We start from the raw sequence: 15621 nt of genomic DNA, 5'->3' as shown, positions 1-15621 counted from the left end.
AAGTTTGCTTTTTAATGAAGGTTACAGACGAGTGACACCTAGCTGAAGGGGGAAGTACTTTGAATACGCATGGTCTTCTATTTTGTATGTATCTTCATATTTTCATATGCAATTAGATATTTGCATTTTGAACTATGTTTCTTGACAGAAGACCAAAAAAGTAGAGTGTGTAAAATACACAATCTATACTACAAGGTTACTAGCAGAATTTAAAAGAATTTTTCAAGTTTCAGGTCCTCATGAACACGTTTAAGATGTTGCAAAGTATTAAACACAATTCACCCGTGTTTCCAGCCCTCTGAAACACTGAGCAGGTAGATTCTGTTCTGCATTGCACTCACCCTGTATGATACCAGGAGATACCATCACTTCCCTTGAGCTGTGGCATGTTCTCCATTCACTGTTCTGACCTTAATGAAGGGACTACTTGGTAACTGTGTTGCTTAATCTTCCACTGAAATAACTATTAGAAGATAAGTATCTGTGGATCATATAGATTATGTAAGTATTAAAGCAATTTAAAAAATGGAGAGACTTACAGAAAAATAGGAATATGTTATTTTAATTAAGCAAAAACAGAGTTATAATCACTCTTTCTAAAAATAAAATTAGACTCTTTATCAATCCTTAACATCTGCATTTAATATTTTCTTCTAAACAAAAATACAGATGCAATTATGTAGCAAATTACAGTCTTTGACAACGTATAGTATTTACCTCCTCTTACACTTACTTTAATTCTAATTTGGTCATTAATACTTGATTCATTACTGCAACATGTTACTTGTAGTAAAAGTGCCACAACTGAACTATAAACATGACATTGCCATCTTAAAACTGCTTTGCTATAAACTGTAGAGAATATACAGAGTTACAAAGTCGTCGTGTTTTTATCAAAATATACAAACCCCCCCAAACCTAACACAAGCTAACAATATTCTTCTTATGAACTATACAGTTATATAAAATATTTGTAAAATTATCTTTGTATTTATAAATATTCTACCTTATTTGCTTTGGTCTATATTTATCACCATACAAATCCACTTACAAGATATCTTTGTGTACTTTCTTTGAAACTTTCCTGTGTTTATTATTCTATTATCCTTATTTAAATGGAACCAAAGCTGCCATGAAACCAGAATTTCTCAAATGGTTCATAGCATTCACCAGTGATAGAGTAAGTGGACTGTATTATTACTTCAATCAATACTGTATTATCATTTCAATTGTAGTTTTATTGTACCCAAGCTATAGTTTCTTTTAAAATATTCAAGAAGACGAGGTTAAGTAACAAATTGTGAACCATCACAAAGAATGAAGTCAAGAACTAACCCTTGTTGTGACTTAATGTTTTAACACTTCACAGGGATGAACATACATGACTATTGGAAATGCAGATACAGTACAACAGAGCCCTATCATATAAAATGCAACTTGCAGACATATACCTGCTTGGACTTTTTTAAGCATCTCAGTTAAAATTAATCACACTTCCACAAAACGATATTAACTGGAATATTTTGGTGCTGTCTTTCAGAAGCCCATTCTCCCAGTCCTTAGTTAACTGTGCAGCTGCAAGGCTTGCCGTAACCCTTTGGTGTGGCAGGATGAGGGAGGCAGGAAGGCCAACACTCCTTCCTCCAGCAGCCTGCTCCCAGCCTTTCTCTGCTGTGGCCACAGGACACTGCTGGAATGGTTGGTGCGATCACTGAGAAGGGACATCCGAAGATTAAACGTTGCATTTAAGGCATGGACATGACAGGGAGCCCCACAAACTGGCCCTACACCTGTTTACACGAAGGGACATAGCCTCAGGGATATGTATGGAAGCAGGAGTCCTATTTACCTACTCCTCTCAAAATCAAAGTATTTATGGGGAGTTGCTCTATTATTTGTGTTCAGGCATTATTCCAGGATGAGGAGGAAAATTCTGTCTAAATGTCCTTCTGTTGAGAAGAACTGCATTTCTAAAAGAGTTGCAGTCCCACCAGGAGGTGGACATTTATATACAAGACTTCTGTTTCATGAGAACAATTTTCTTTAGATCAGTGCACCTGAAGAGTTCACCAGGCCACTGACATGGGGATTTATGCAGTTTGGAAGACTGGCTATAGCAAGTTCCACTGAACCTTTATTAAATGTTTCAGAGATATATAAATCTGGAATACTTCTCACACCAGCACTCAGACTTAACAGTTATTATGGTAACTACAAAACTGAATATGGAAAGGAAAAGAGTAGATTAAACTCCTGAATATGCTTTGTAAAGGCTGAGTTACAGAAAAGCATGGCAGAACTCAAATGTACTTCGGCATACCCAAGCCCATGAAACACTTCCCACCTTCACTTTAGAATACACAAGATTACAATTATTTCCTTAATAAACACATTACTTTTGTTAAAAAAAAAGCAATATATGGTTTCTGCAGCAAAAAATTCCTTCTACAGAATACACTATGAACCTACTTATTTCTTTTGCTTCCAATGATTCTGACTCAAAACCAGAACTGTAAAATAGTTCAATGACTAGTTTCTTGTAAAGTTAAGTAGAAGGGTTTGGGTTGGTCATTTTTCTTTCTCTCTATGTTAGAGTCTGTTGTGGCAAAAGTATTTTGGGTGTTCCAAATTAAATTTGTATTATTGCAAATAGTAGTTTTTCTGTGTTATTTTTTTTCTTTTGCATATAGTGACACACATTTAGATGAAGAAATTTGACCTTACTGATACATTTCTCCACTCAATACATCTTTATCTTATCCAATATATAGTTTTGGATTTTTCTTTCCTTTTGCACAATTGTCACTCAGATTATAACTTCTGGAGTTACATTTTGTGTATTTTTCACTTTGCTTCCTTCTGAGCCAAGGAAATGTGAATTTTCCAGAAGTTTAGTGCTTTCACTGCAAGTCTGTTCTTTTCTATCTTGTGCGCCTGGACTTTTGAATAGATGTTTCTTCTGGTGCATTCCCAAAGCAGCTGCAGTCTTGCAAATTTTGGGGCACTGAAAGCAAGCATATCCTTTTCCATTATGTTCACGTACGTGTCTTTGCTCATGGTTCCTCTTGGTAGAAAGATACAAGAAGCTCTGAAAGCAGAACTGACAGTGGTAGCGTTTTTCTCCAGTATGAATCCTTTCATGTATTTTCAGTGTTTCATTTAAAGTGAATGCCTTATTACAGTATTGGCAGACAAAATCTTTGACACCCAGGTGTATGCGCTCGTGTTTCTGTAGATTCCCAGGAACTGAGAAACATTTTCCACAGGTTTTGCAAGCGTAGGGCTTTTCCCCAGTGTGACACCTCATATGCATTTTCAAAGTGGATGGACTTTGAAACTGTTTTTGGCATAATTCACAAATGTAAGGCTTTGAAGCAGCTACATGCCAGTGTACATGTTCTTGAGCTTCCGCTGTGGAAGACTGGTCTCTTTCACAAAGCTCACAATGAAGATTAGGCATTTCTGTGTTCTCCTCCTGGCTGACTGCCTTTTCCTCAGAAGCATTCCTGAGCGCATACTCTCGACTGCATGTGTTGTGGCTTTCCATACCACTGTTCTTGCTTCCATGCTTTTTCCTCCACTTGGTCTTTTTCATTTTTCTTAGCTGTTTGGATTTCTTTTTTGGTTTGTAATTATAATAAGGTCTCCAGGGTTTATCACTGGAGTCCTGGTCACTAACATCATCACACATTTCTGTCAGCTCCAGGCATTCTGAGCTGTAGAGTCTAGATGGGCTTTTTTCTTTTACCCCCATTTCTGGTTCTTCAATGAGACTGTCCTGTTTGGACTCGTGTTTGGATTTTCGGCCCCTTTTACAAAACAGCTTAGATCCTAATATATGTCTTTTTACAATGGCTTCATTACCGATTTTTACTGTTATCTGACAAAGAGGTGCGACATTGCTGTCAGCAGATGTTCCAGGTAAGGCAGGCTTTGCAATGTATGTTTCAGTTTTACTGGACTCTTGGACAGTATTTGTAGTTTTGCTACATGAACCTCCAGATCCTGTCACATGCTGCGCATCCTCAGTTGCTTCTGCTCTTTTGTACAGCAGTGTTTTCTTTTTCTCCTTAATAGTTTTTGATTTTGTAATGCACTTCCCATAATTATCTGACCCATACTTACAGTCATCACTTACTGACTGACTAGGTAGGTTATTTGAAGATTCTGTCTTACTGTTTTCTATGGAAGTGACCGTTTTACTGTGCATTATTACTGATGAAACTCTGCTACTGTGCATTATAACAGAGGGTGCAGAACTGCTGTAACTGATGACAGAGGTTGAATTTTCATTCATGTTAGCTAAAGATACAACTGAGGAATCACACTCCTGCGAACCTGAGTCATTTGCAGTGGTGGAAACTCTTTTTTCAGCTGGGAAAAAGTCTCTCTGCAGGTCAGAATTTAAGATACCTACTCCCCAAGAGGAAGAATTCTGATTATTTGTGGAAGATGCTTTATCATTACATGAAGATGTATCCAAGGCTAGAGTTCTGTTGTTTGACATTATACTATGTTGAAAATTCAGTGGTGGTAGCTCAGAGCTAAGAGAACTTGGAATGAAACAGTTAGCAGAAGCAGTTTCATTAGCCTGGGTACTTGTTGGAACATTTTCATAGGAAGAATTTCGATAGGATTTATAAGGCAGTCGCCTGCATTTCATAGGTAAGAGTCGGTACAGTTTGTATGGGTACATATTTGGTTTTAAACCCCCATTAGCTGTCTTTTTATTTACTGATAGGCGATGGTCAATTGCATGGAAAGACTTCTGGTGATTTTTCAGTATATAGTAAGTCATGAAGGTCTCCAGACAGAAAATGCACTGGTAGCGCCTCTCTCCAGTGTGCCAGATCTCATGTCTGGTGCGGTACTCAGCTAATGCAAAGACTTTATTGCAGTAGTGACACGGGTATGTTCTCCTCCAGGAATGCACATTTGCATGTCTTCGAAGGCTGGACAGTGTGACATAACTACGCTTGCAAACAACGCAAGTGTATAATATCTGCCCATCAACGACTTTAACCAAATGATCCGTTTCTGGTAAAGTGCAGTTTGCATTAGAACAATCAGTGATGCTGTTTTCAGACAACAGAGGCTCTGTGTTCGCATAGGAACTTCCATTCCGTCCCTCTGTAGCAGTACAGTTATCTGCAAAATTTTTTTCATTTCCTTTGTGAGCCGCTAAGTTACTTGATCTCATGCAGACTTGTTCATGACTTTCCAGTATATTTAGATTTGCAAATTGTTTGCTGCAGTATTTGCATATGAAGGTTTCCTGATGCTCTGAATGGAGCTGAAGGTGAGCAGTGAGTAACACCCGGTCATTGAATGATTTTGCACAACAGTTACAACTATAAACAGGTGGAGTGACAGTCGCCCCAGATGCAGAGACACTAGCAGAAGTGTTTTCCTCTTCTCTGGACACATGCAAATCTGCTTTATTTTGAGATTTTGGAAAGGAAGTAATTGTCTGATCAGTAACTGCTTCATGCTGGGCTTCTGCAGTGCTTACGGTAGAGGCTGGTACTTTTGCTACAGCCAAACCAGTACCCTGGGGCTTAAAGGATGATTTAGGAGTACTACCTGCTTGTTTTCCCTGCTGAATGACTGGGGTGGCTTGGTGATTTTCATAGCGGTCCTCACTCACCTGGTATGAAGGGCTGCTGTCCTGGTCAACAAAAGGTGCTCCTTGTGAAGTATCACCCCCAGAAGAAACTGCATAGGAGTGTTCAGCCAAGGTACTGGCTGGCTCAGCATCTTTGCACACATCACTTCTGTCGAGGCCGATGTTGGGAGCTTGTATTGTCTCAGATACCTTTTTAAAGCTGGCCCTCAAATCAAGGGGAGAAAACAAATTGTTTTCTGTTTCAAAAATTGAGAATGCATTTGTAATTCGTGGTCCATTTGTCACAGCAGAATCTTCATGTCGCTTTTCATGTTTTTCCTCTTTGACAGTCCCTTTTTCATTAACACAGTATGAATAGGGACAGGGGGAACTTGAAAAATTTACATCTGTAAGATCTTCTAGAAATGATATTCCCAGTTTTTTCCCTGCAGCTGCAAGGTCCGTTACAGTTTCCTGCCTCTTAAGAACTACTGTGGAACTGTAGATGTAATTCAGTATCTCTGTAAACACTTCAGCTTTGAGATCATCTAACTCCAGTACATGACCTGAAATACAGATAGTACGACTCCAAAAGATGTTTTTAAAGTAAAGGCTTGAAGCTGCCAGCACATTACTATGGGCTTTAAATTTGGTGTCTTCCACAATTATGGTGACATCACATAAAATACCCCGAATGCGCTGTTCATTTAAAATGGAAAGTACAGTGTCACTGTGAAAGTCGTCCTTGAGATCCTTTGAATGGGACATGACTGTCATCTACAAGAAAAAAAAAAAAAAATTAGAAGGCATTTTTCATCCATTTCAGTTACAGATTAAGTTTATAGTTCCATATTATTTATTTTTTTTTTAGTTTATTAACTTTTGAAGTTTAAGAATGAGTAAAATTTTGTCACAGTATTTCAGGTTTACATTTTTTTTTTATATTCTCTGGTGCAAACACCCCTGCAGTAAATGTCTGTTCAGATCAAGGAGGCAGGAGCACCAGTAGCTGTTCAGCAGGAGGCAGAGGGTCCCTCCCACTCCCTCCCAGCTGAACCTGCTGTCCATCCTGTGCCTTTCACTGGGAATGCAGCCGATGGCTTTTGCTATGCGAGTGGGTGCAGCTGCTCAGGGTCACCCCGAAGGACTCCCGGAAGCCTGGATAGAATTCACCAGCATACCACGGAGGGACCTGGCACACCAGAAGGGGAAGGCCGTGTTGCTGAGGTTCTGTGCAGAGCGAGGACTTTGCTTTCTGGATTGTTTGTCAGACACCGACTTCACAACACAGCTGCATCTGATCTCCTTACTAGGCTCATATTTAAATCACAGCAAGAGAGTCTCAGTTTCACGATAAGGCTTTATAAGCAAATGATTGCACTAGGAACACAATTTGGTAGACAACAGTGAAATATCTGTAACACTTATATGTGAACAGAGTATTTTTTGAATAGTGATTAAATTCACACAGTAATTTACACTACCTTAAAATTACTGAAAAGTTCTAAGCAAAACAAGTGGAAAATAATGGAATAACAAGTAGAAAATAAGAGGTTTTTTTCCCTTCAGTTATAGTTTAGATTTGGTGTTCACACTTTATAATTAGTGTGTTCTTAATTTCTTTCAAATAGTATGATGCAATTGCAATAAAAAATACCATTAAATAACTGCTAATAAATAATAATGAAGTTTAATACTGACAATAACTATTTAGATTAGCCAGGCTGTTACATGAATATACATGAATATACTGGTTCATTCCATTAAGAAAAAATACGCTAAATATGAATGAAAAGTATTCTGAAACAAATGGATTAATTTGCCAGTTGAATTCCAATTTTGAAAATTTTTGCCAACTGGATTTTGTATCTGGTGAAAATCTCTGTCTTCACCAGATGGTTTTTCTCAAATTCAGATCTGTACCACATAATGAGGTTTGTTCCTTTTTTCCTCCACATCTGGAGTAGTGTTTTGAACTACTACTACTAGTCCATTTCTGACTTCAAGTCGCGATGAAATAGTTGTGCTAGTGGTATTTACCAATCACTACAGTAAAAAAATCACTTCTTCCCCTTTTCTTTAAACTTGTAGAAGCAAAATGCACCTTAAAGAATATTACTGACAGAAATTTTGTAAAGCAGGCTAAAATATTACAATACTCTAAGTTAGGATTAACCTTCTAAACACTCCATCTGCTGCTCCAAACTTTAATTTTCACCTTTAAAAATTTTATGATGACCTTTACCCTCACATACATTATGTTACGAATGCCAATATATAAGATGGGTTTGATCCAAATGGCAAAATAAAGGTTTGACCCATATTCACTAGGCAAACAGAAATGGCCATTTAGAACACATTGGCTCATTCACCCAAAATACTGGGAAGTAATCTGTTCTGGAAAATAGGGTCTTTGTCACAAAGTTAAGTAATACAAGCCATACACCCTTGCTCTAACTCATCTAATTACACTTAGGACACTTTTATCACAAATCCATAAACTACTTCCCTGCAAATCAAATTACACAAAAAGTAGCAACAACCTTACTGTGAAGACAAACCCAACACACTATGAACAAGACTGTAATTTGGTACATTACAGGTGAAACTTGGAAGTGAATTTTTTACCTTGCAGCATGGCCACTGATTATATCAGGAAAGGTGTTGTCTTATGCAAACAGTCAAAATTTCTAATAGACTTTGATGGCTGAGAATTTTTAATGCACAGAATTCAAAATGAAACTGTGATTCACAAAGAATACCTCTGATGTTTCTCATGATATGCCATGGATGTCAAGAAATTAATTAATCAGTATCATAATGATAGAAACATACATGAATATTATTTTGATTATTTGATCACTCTCAGCAGCTGTAAATATAGATACAATGTTTTGTGCCTTGAAATCTTAAAATCATAGTTTATGGTGGGTTTGTTTATTACACTAATTTGGCTTAAAATAAGGGATATTTACTCACTTGGAATGGCAACCTGAAATTCAGTGGTTAGATACCCAACCAAAGCACATAACTATATCTGAAATCTGTATCTGTACCTGAAAACCCAGATGTAACTGTAGATAGCTTTTGGCATATCCAGTCTACAGAAAACATACTGACAATTCTTTTCTTCCAGCAAGCAGCCGCTATTCCATAATTGATTCCTTTTTCTCATTGACAATGTCTGAGATTACATCTGACTTTTTCATGTGATGTGGAATTAGAAACCAACTGTCAGACATCAAAAACATTTCACAACAGGAGCTATTGATAGGGTTATTTCCTGAGTATAGGAAATAAATGATGTCAACTCTACCTCCCAGTGAACTGCCCCACAGGAACTTGCCTGTGTTTTTTCTGTTTCTTTATTGGAGACAGCTGGTTTTAGTTCAAAGACACATCATCTGACAGACTGTTTGCTAAGTGCATCAGACTGCTACTGCCATGCTGAGAGACATACAAACCCAAGTGGGTTTGGTACAAGTCTTATTATTCAACTAATTATTTCAAAATTTATCTTCCTAAGGACAAAAGTGAGTATTTTAAATTTCTATTGCCATGTACATAGATTGACAGCTTTTGCAGTCCCGGATAATTTGGTATGCTCAATAAAATACTAAACTAGATTCCTTGTGTCAACACTGTAGAAATGACCATTTGCTATTTGGTCATTTAATTTTTTTTTTTTTTTTCTGTGTACTAAACCACAAGCTAGATACCTCATTAGAAAGTTATACAGAAAAATTCCAGAGCAAATCAGTTTCCAGAGGCAACGCTTTTTCCTTCTTTTTCTCAATTACATATATCTCAAATAGTCCATTTATTCACGCCTGTAATGATTCTCTACTGCCTTCTATTTCACCTGTCTTGCTTCCTGCATTTGTAAAAACATGTCTGAAATGCTATAAAATCCAAATGCCTTACCTAGCACATACATATAAATGGAGTATTTTAGGAATGTTTCGCATTCCATTTGCGGTTCATATTGTAAAATGAAAACCTGCTCTTCACTTTCTAAGGGAGCACTACCAAGAAGCAAGACACACAGAGATCGTGCTTTTCAGATGTGTTAGTATTAAATATTTTTCATTAGAACACCGCAAAGTCCATCCAGAATTTAATTATTCTTCTGTATAACTTTTATTATTGAGTTACGGAAGAAGTTTTAGTTTTATTTGTAAATTTTTCCCAAAACATACGTAAATACCATTTGACCTATTAAAGGGCAGCAAAACTCCTCAGCCAACTAATCTCTTTTCTTTTACACAAATCTGTCTGTTAATTTCATAGTTTTTAGTCTCAATCCCGACATAAATAATTTCTTAGGAATCTGAACAGTACTTTTGTATCATTTATCATTACCTAATGGTCTTTGGTACACCTATAAATAACTTCAGGTTCAGAACAGCAGAATTTTTAGTTGGGAGTTACAGTACTATTTGCAATTTTTCTGCAAAAATAGTAACAGACTTAACCTGTCCTTACAAGTTGTTGAACCACTTGGAAAAGTAAGATTTAAACATTCATGTGAAACTTAAGTTTTATGGTGAGTACGTTTATTAAATTATAACAGTACCTTTTTCTGACATCAACAGAACACCACTCCAGGACAACAATCACAAATGAAAATAAGTAATATTAAAAGTTAATGTCAAGATCAGAGATTGATGCATCCAAACACAAATTTAACTACTTATGCCTCACAGATGATGCTGCTAATTATAAACAGAGAAGCCAGCTCTACGTGGACACAGCTGAGCATAGAATCTACTGTTAATTTTTATATTAACATTACTCTGAAATCAACACAGAGCTCACAAGAAGTTTTACTGGCCCGTGAATACAAAATACTAATTTTTTACTACCAAAGCGAACTATTACAATCTAGGAATACTCTTTTAACTTCTGCTGATCTTTTGAAATCCACTGCCAGGCAAGAATACCCCATTACACATGAGATTATTCTATTCCACTTCAGTCAGCTAAATGTGGAAGACAAGCTTGGCATAACAAAAAAACTCCAAAGCATTAGGGGCAGTTGCTACTACCCAGGTAAGATCAAAACCAACTAGATAAATGACGAACCATAGTAAGAATTCTCCCTTTTCTTACTTTGTAAACTCCAGAGAAAACTGTTTTCTTACTGGGATTTTAAAGTGCTAATATATTCTGCTATTAATCAACAGGATACTACGGAAATATGTTCATTCCATATCTTCCTTATGTTCAGTTTCACCCCATTCCATAAAGGTACTCTGAAGTCTGTTTTATTTCCAGCAGGCTTCTCCAGCTGAGGAGGAACATTCACCTGTATCTAAGTCTCTAAAAGGATGCTGTTTTTGTTCTAGAGCCGAAATGGAGTCAGGCATCACCAACAAACCCCCGAACAAGTGCGCCCCCCACCCCCCCATCTCTGATCCTTGCTTACCTGGAAACCTACTGTCCAACCATCACTGTTACGGTGACTGCCCAGTTTTTTATGGAATCATTTCACCAGCTCCATGTCAGCAGCAGGGCTGCCTGGATCAGGGTGCTGAAGCCTCCCTGCAACCTCGGGCATGCAGGGCTGTGTTCACGGTGTCTAATGATGTTAATGATGCCTAATGACTTTCAATAGCTCGCAGAAGCGTGTAGCTTAGCGCTCACTCTATAGAGCTACGCGTTACTTCTTCAGTCTCATTAAGAAACTCTCTTTGGACTCTCGCTACTCCCATCCTTCCTTCGCTGTTGCTATAGAACAGCATTACTTTAAATGTTTATCAGCCCCGCGTTTTCCTCTTTCAATTCAGACAGCCTGGGGGCTGGGGTGCGGTGATGGAATTTAGCCTAAGAGTGTCAGTGTTAACAGACCTCTGATGGCCCGCGACGAACCATTCTTTCAGAGCTGGGACTCTTTCCCACTATTAGCATCCCGACCTCAGCTCCCTCGCTCCCCACTTTACGCCTCCCCTGACCTCTCCCACCGCACGGAACAGCCCGTGCGGCCTCGGGAGCGCCTCGCTCGGAAACGTAGGACGAGCCCGTGCCTGGGCACTCCGCGGCTGCTCCGTTACCACCACCACGGCCCTTCCCGCCGCGGATGGGCTTCCCCAGCCCCGGGGCTTTCCCCCGGCCCGGCCCGGCTCGGCCCGGCCGCCGCCGCCCGCGGGGGGGCGCTGGCCCCGCGCAGTGCCGGCCGCGTCCCGTCCCGCGCAGCACGGTGCGGGCTCTGCCCGGCGGGCTCCGGCCGGCGCGGCCGCGGGAACGCGGGGCCCGCGGGCGGCCGCTGCAGTCGCCTCCCCGTCCCGCGCCAGCTGCGCGCACGCGGGGCCCGGTGCGGCGGCCACGCGCTGTTTGTGCATCTGCGAGCGGCCCTCCGCGCGCGGGCCCCGCGTCGCGCCCCGCTCATGGCGGTGCCGCGGACCCCGCCCGCCCCCCCCCGCGGGACCCGCCACTCACCTGCCGCCGCTCCGTCCCCGCCGGCGCAGCCTCGGCCCGCGCGCAGCAGCGCCCCTTCCCCGCGCCATTAACACCGGGCCCGCGGGCTCTCCGCGGGCGGCAGGCGGGCGGTGGCTGCGGGCGGGGCCGCGGTCCCGGCCCGGCGGCGGCCGGAGGGCGCGGCCGCCATTTTGCTGTGCCGATCCCGGCAATGGGATTGCCCGAGGTCTGCCGGGCAGGGCCGGGCCCGCGCCCTCCGCCGCCGCGCGTGTTCCCTGTCCTTACTCCGCAGCGAGCGCCCCGTGCTCAGCTACCGCGGCCAGCGCGAGCCTGGGCCTCTCCGCCAAGCTGCTCATAGGCAACCGCTGTACGTTCTGAACGACGAGGAAACGCAGCGCTCCCAGCACGCGGCGCCTGCTCCACGGCCATCAAATGCAGTGCTGTGCACGTCCCTGAGAATTCCTCTTGGACCTAACACAGGGCTTCAATGCCTGCCCGTCCTTCCAGGCCTTTCTGCCAGGAAGAAAGAGAAAGTGTTTCTGAGCATAGCTAGCTCTGCGCTACCTTCTGCCACTTTCCTCTAGAAGACAGAGATGAAACATCCTTAAAAAAAAAATATCTGAAATGAGTTACATTTATTTACTGAATTATAGTAAAATCTACACTTATTTGATTATTTTTTAAAAGCATATATAGAAACTCGAATAATATGAGGAAATTTGTTTTAAGCAGTATTCTTACTCATAATTTAGGTTTCTTGATATTTTTTACTGCCTCAGGAAACAAGTACAACACTACCATTAGTACTTCCCAAGTAGTAACAAACATTCACTTAAATAAAGAAGGACAGAGTTTGATTTTGTCTGTCCAGAGGCTCCAACACATGTGGTACAGTCCTTCCCAGACAGTGTCTCACTGCAAATAGTCAGCAAAGTCTGTTTTCTCAGAAGAGAAAAACTGGGCTTTGAGACAGGTGGAAAACACTGTTACATAAATGAAGAGTTTGTTTTTTGTCTTAAAGCTTGCTGTTGTCCCAAGGCTAACCTATGTTTATTTTTACAAGGTATTGTGTATAAAGCTTCATGGGACAGAAACTTTATTTTCAAATCCTAAACCTATGCATTAAAAGCACTGAATAACTGTAACTGAATAATTTTAGACCAAAAAAAAGAAAAATCCAGAAGTATGAACTATTCCATCATTGTCACACTTGAAGGGACTGGAAGTTGGAATTTTGGTAGAACTTCTTCATGATAAACACTGTTTATCATCACAGGAAACTGCTTTATAGCAACATAATGTACAGAATATATTATAAAGAGGGGAAGTCTTTTTTTCCACCCAGCATTCTGTCTTGGAACTATCAGTGCTTTCTTGGTTCGTTAAAAGCTATGAAAATAATTTTTTTTCCTGTCAGGGAATTGTAACAATTTCAGTGACTTATCTATACACACATCTTCCACTAATTTATACAGTCCACATTAAAAATTCATCTTGGAAATGATGAGCTTGGAAAACTGAGCATTTTTGTGACAAGTTTAATTCCTTTTGTAATTCTGGATCCTTGGAATTCTAACCTATAAGTTCACCTACTGAAGCAATGAATATGTTTTTGGTTTAGGACTCTCTGCCACCAAAAAACTATTTATTTAATCTCATGGCAAATAGAGTCACGAGATGACCAGTAGCTGTTCACCAACAGCTGTGGGAGGGGAACAAATAATTGAATGCAGTGGTTTTGATTGCAAAGGCAGAGTGTGTCCCAATATTTTCCCAACATTCATTTTTATTCCAACCTACATAATGGATAAGCAAAGTTTCATACTCACATGTAGGTTACTTTTAATCTTGGACTTTGCCTGTTGCTTATTTGCTGTTTTTCCTTTATTACTGTTTCAGATATGTATATGTTATTAATGAGTACTTTTGACACAAGTGCTATAAAATGTATTTGTGACAAATGTGTTATCAGTAACAATACAATAAAATGGATTAAATTAAACCTGTTGTAATCCCTTAAAGGAAATAAATGCCGTACTGAACAAGCATCTTGAAACAAATTTAAGGAAGATTAGGTTATTAATTCCCCCTTAATCTTAATTAAAATTGATTATTTTAAATTGTTTTGAAAATCAGATGCATAACCATAATTTGTATAGCTGATCCATCCAATTTAGAGACAATAATTTATTTGTACTTTAACATTGCATGTTTTGGCAGTTTTAATGTCTATAGACAATATAACATATATGTAGAATGCAAAAAGGAGTCAAGGTTTCTCTCTCTCTCTCTTTTTTTTTTGTTTTGTTTTGTTTTAATAGCGTGTTTTCTTAAGGAACCTTTAGCTCATCCACTAAAAAAAGAAAAAAAGAATCACCTTTTCTATGACTAGTAGTGTAATTGAAGGTGCTAATTTCCTCATATATATAGTTATATATTTATATATCATTTGAGCTATTGGGAATTCACAGTCCCATTAGCTCCTTGTGTGTTAAAAATATTCTTCAGAAAAAGAAATTCTTTCTAAGGCTAGGCCTCACCCAAGACTTTACATAATCATTCTAATATTTCATGTAAAACCAGCTGCATGCAAAGAAAATGGAGGCACCCGTGCTGGAGTCAGACCTGTGAATGCACTACGGTGATACCTGGAAGAAGTCGGACAAGATCCATTTGCTCTGCAGCCCTGATTCCAGTACAACACTAATGATGTACTTTAGAAATAGTAAGCTTGCTAGAGTATATGTACCAATTCCTATTAAATGTATAAATGATTGCACATCACAGCACACAAATACCATGTTCCTTTTAGAAGGAAGTCCAAGTAGTTTAGCAGTGGATTATTTCTCATATGGTAAAACTGCAAGATCTAGAGAAAATTTTTAGCAAATCTCTATAAACAGTTCCAAGGTTACTGAAATGGTGGTGTTGGGGTGCTTTTCTGAAGTCTGATAATCTTATTTCTGCAACTCATGGCATGTGGTATTCCTTCCGTAAGAGTATTTCAAGAAAAAATATGCCAATATTCCTCTCCAGTCAAATACTTTCAGTTCTTAAGCAACAGCAGAAAAAAACATATAGAGCATTACTCAGTCTTGCAAATTCCTCATGAGCAACAGGAGTTTGGCAAGGATTTGACTGGCTTTTCTCAGTGCCTAGACAAGCCTATCCATGAGAAAAACGCTTGGATAGACTATCGTCTTCATTGCTCTCCCTGCTGCGGTGAGAGCAGCCAGGGGTGCTGCTGAGAGGGAAACACAGCTCCTCCTCCCTCAGGCAGGCCAACCCTTCACTCAGGAGTGGGGCACAGCAAAGACCCAGCAGCCCTGACTTCAGTTCCCCTTTGTGATCTGTGAGCAAGGGAAAGAGTTCCATGTGCAACCCTTTTCATCTTATTCAGCATCAAGTGGAGGGAGAAGGAGCCCAGTTAGAACACCTACAGCAGCCCCCTGCCCTTCCAAGTCTGGTGGAGAGGAGAGAAACCTGGGAAAACTCACTTGGCTCTCAAACTGTGTAAGCTGTGCACGTGTACAGAACCAAGTCTTTCTCCAAGAAATGCTGCCTTGTTAAAATTTAGGCATGGCCTAATCAGAGTCTCA

At 39.9% G+C, this 15621-nt stretch overlaps 1 protein-coding gene across 8 annotated transcripts in view; it reads right to left on the bottom strand.

Moving 5' to 3' along the window:
* Nucleotides 1-616: 616 nt before the first annotated feature.
* ZBTB38 (zinc finger and BTB domain containing 38) overlaps nt 617-15621 on the bottom strand; it is a 36830-nt gene continuing 21825 nt past the window's right edge. For 6 of the 8 annotated variants that reach the window (XM_088061101.1, XM_014256177.2, XM_014256180.2 and 3 more), the window contains one exon: nt 617-6382. In XM_088061101.1, the coding sequence (XP_087917227.1) occupies nt 2807-6382 (3576 nt within the window). In that variant the 3' untranslated portion in view covers nt 617-2806. Of the gene's footprint in view, nt 6383-12043; nt 12116-12307; nt 12409-15621 lie in introns of those variants that run through there. The other 2 variants (XM_088061100.1, XM_014256181.2) reach the window with 2 other exon arrangements.

The sequence above is a fragment of the Pseudopodoces humilis genome, chromosome 11 (genome assembly GCF_049639895.1).
Source record: "Pseudopodoces humilis isolate 2021_Gansu_Grassland_sample_001 chromosome 11, ASM4963989v1, whole genome shotgun sequence".
Classification (NCBI taxonomy): Eukaryota; Metazoa; Chordata; class Aves; order Passeriformes; family Paridae; genus Pseudopodoces; species Pseudopodoces humilis.
This window is presented reverse-complemented; position numbering and strand designations above follow the sequence as displayed.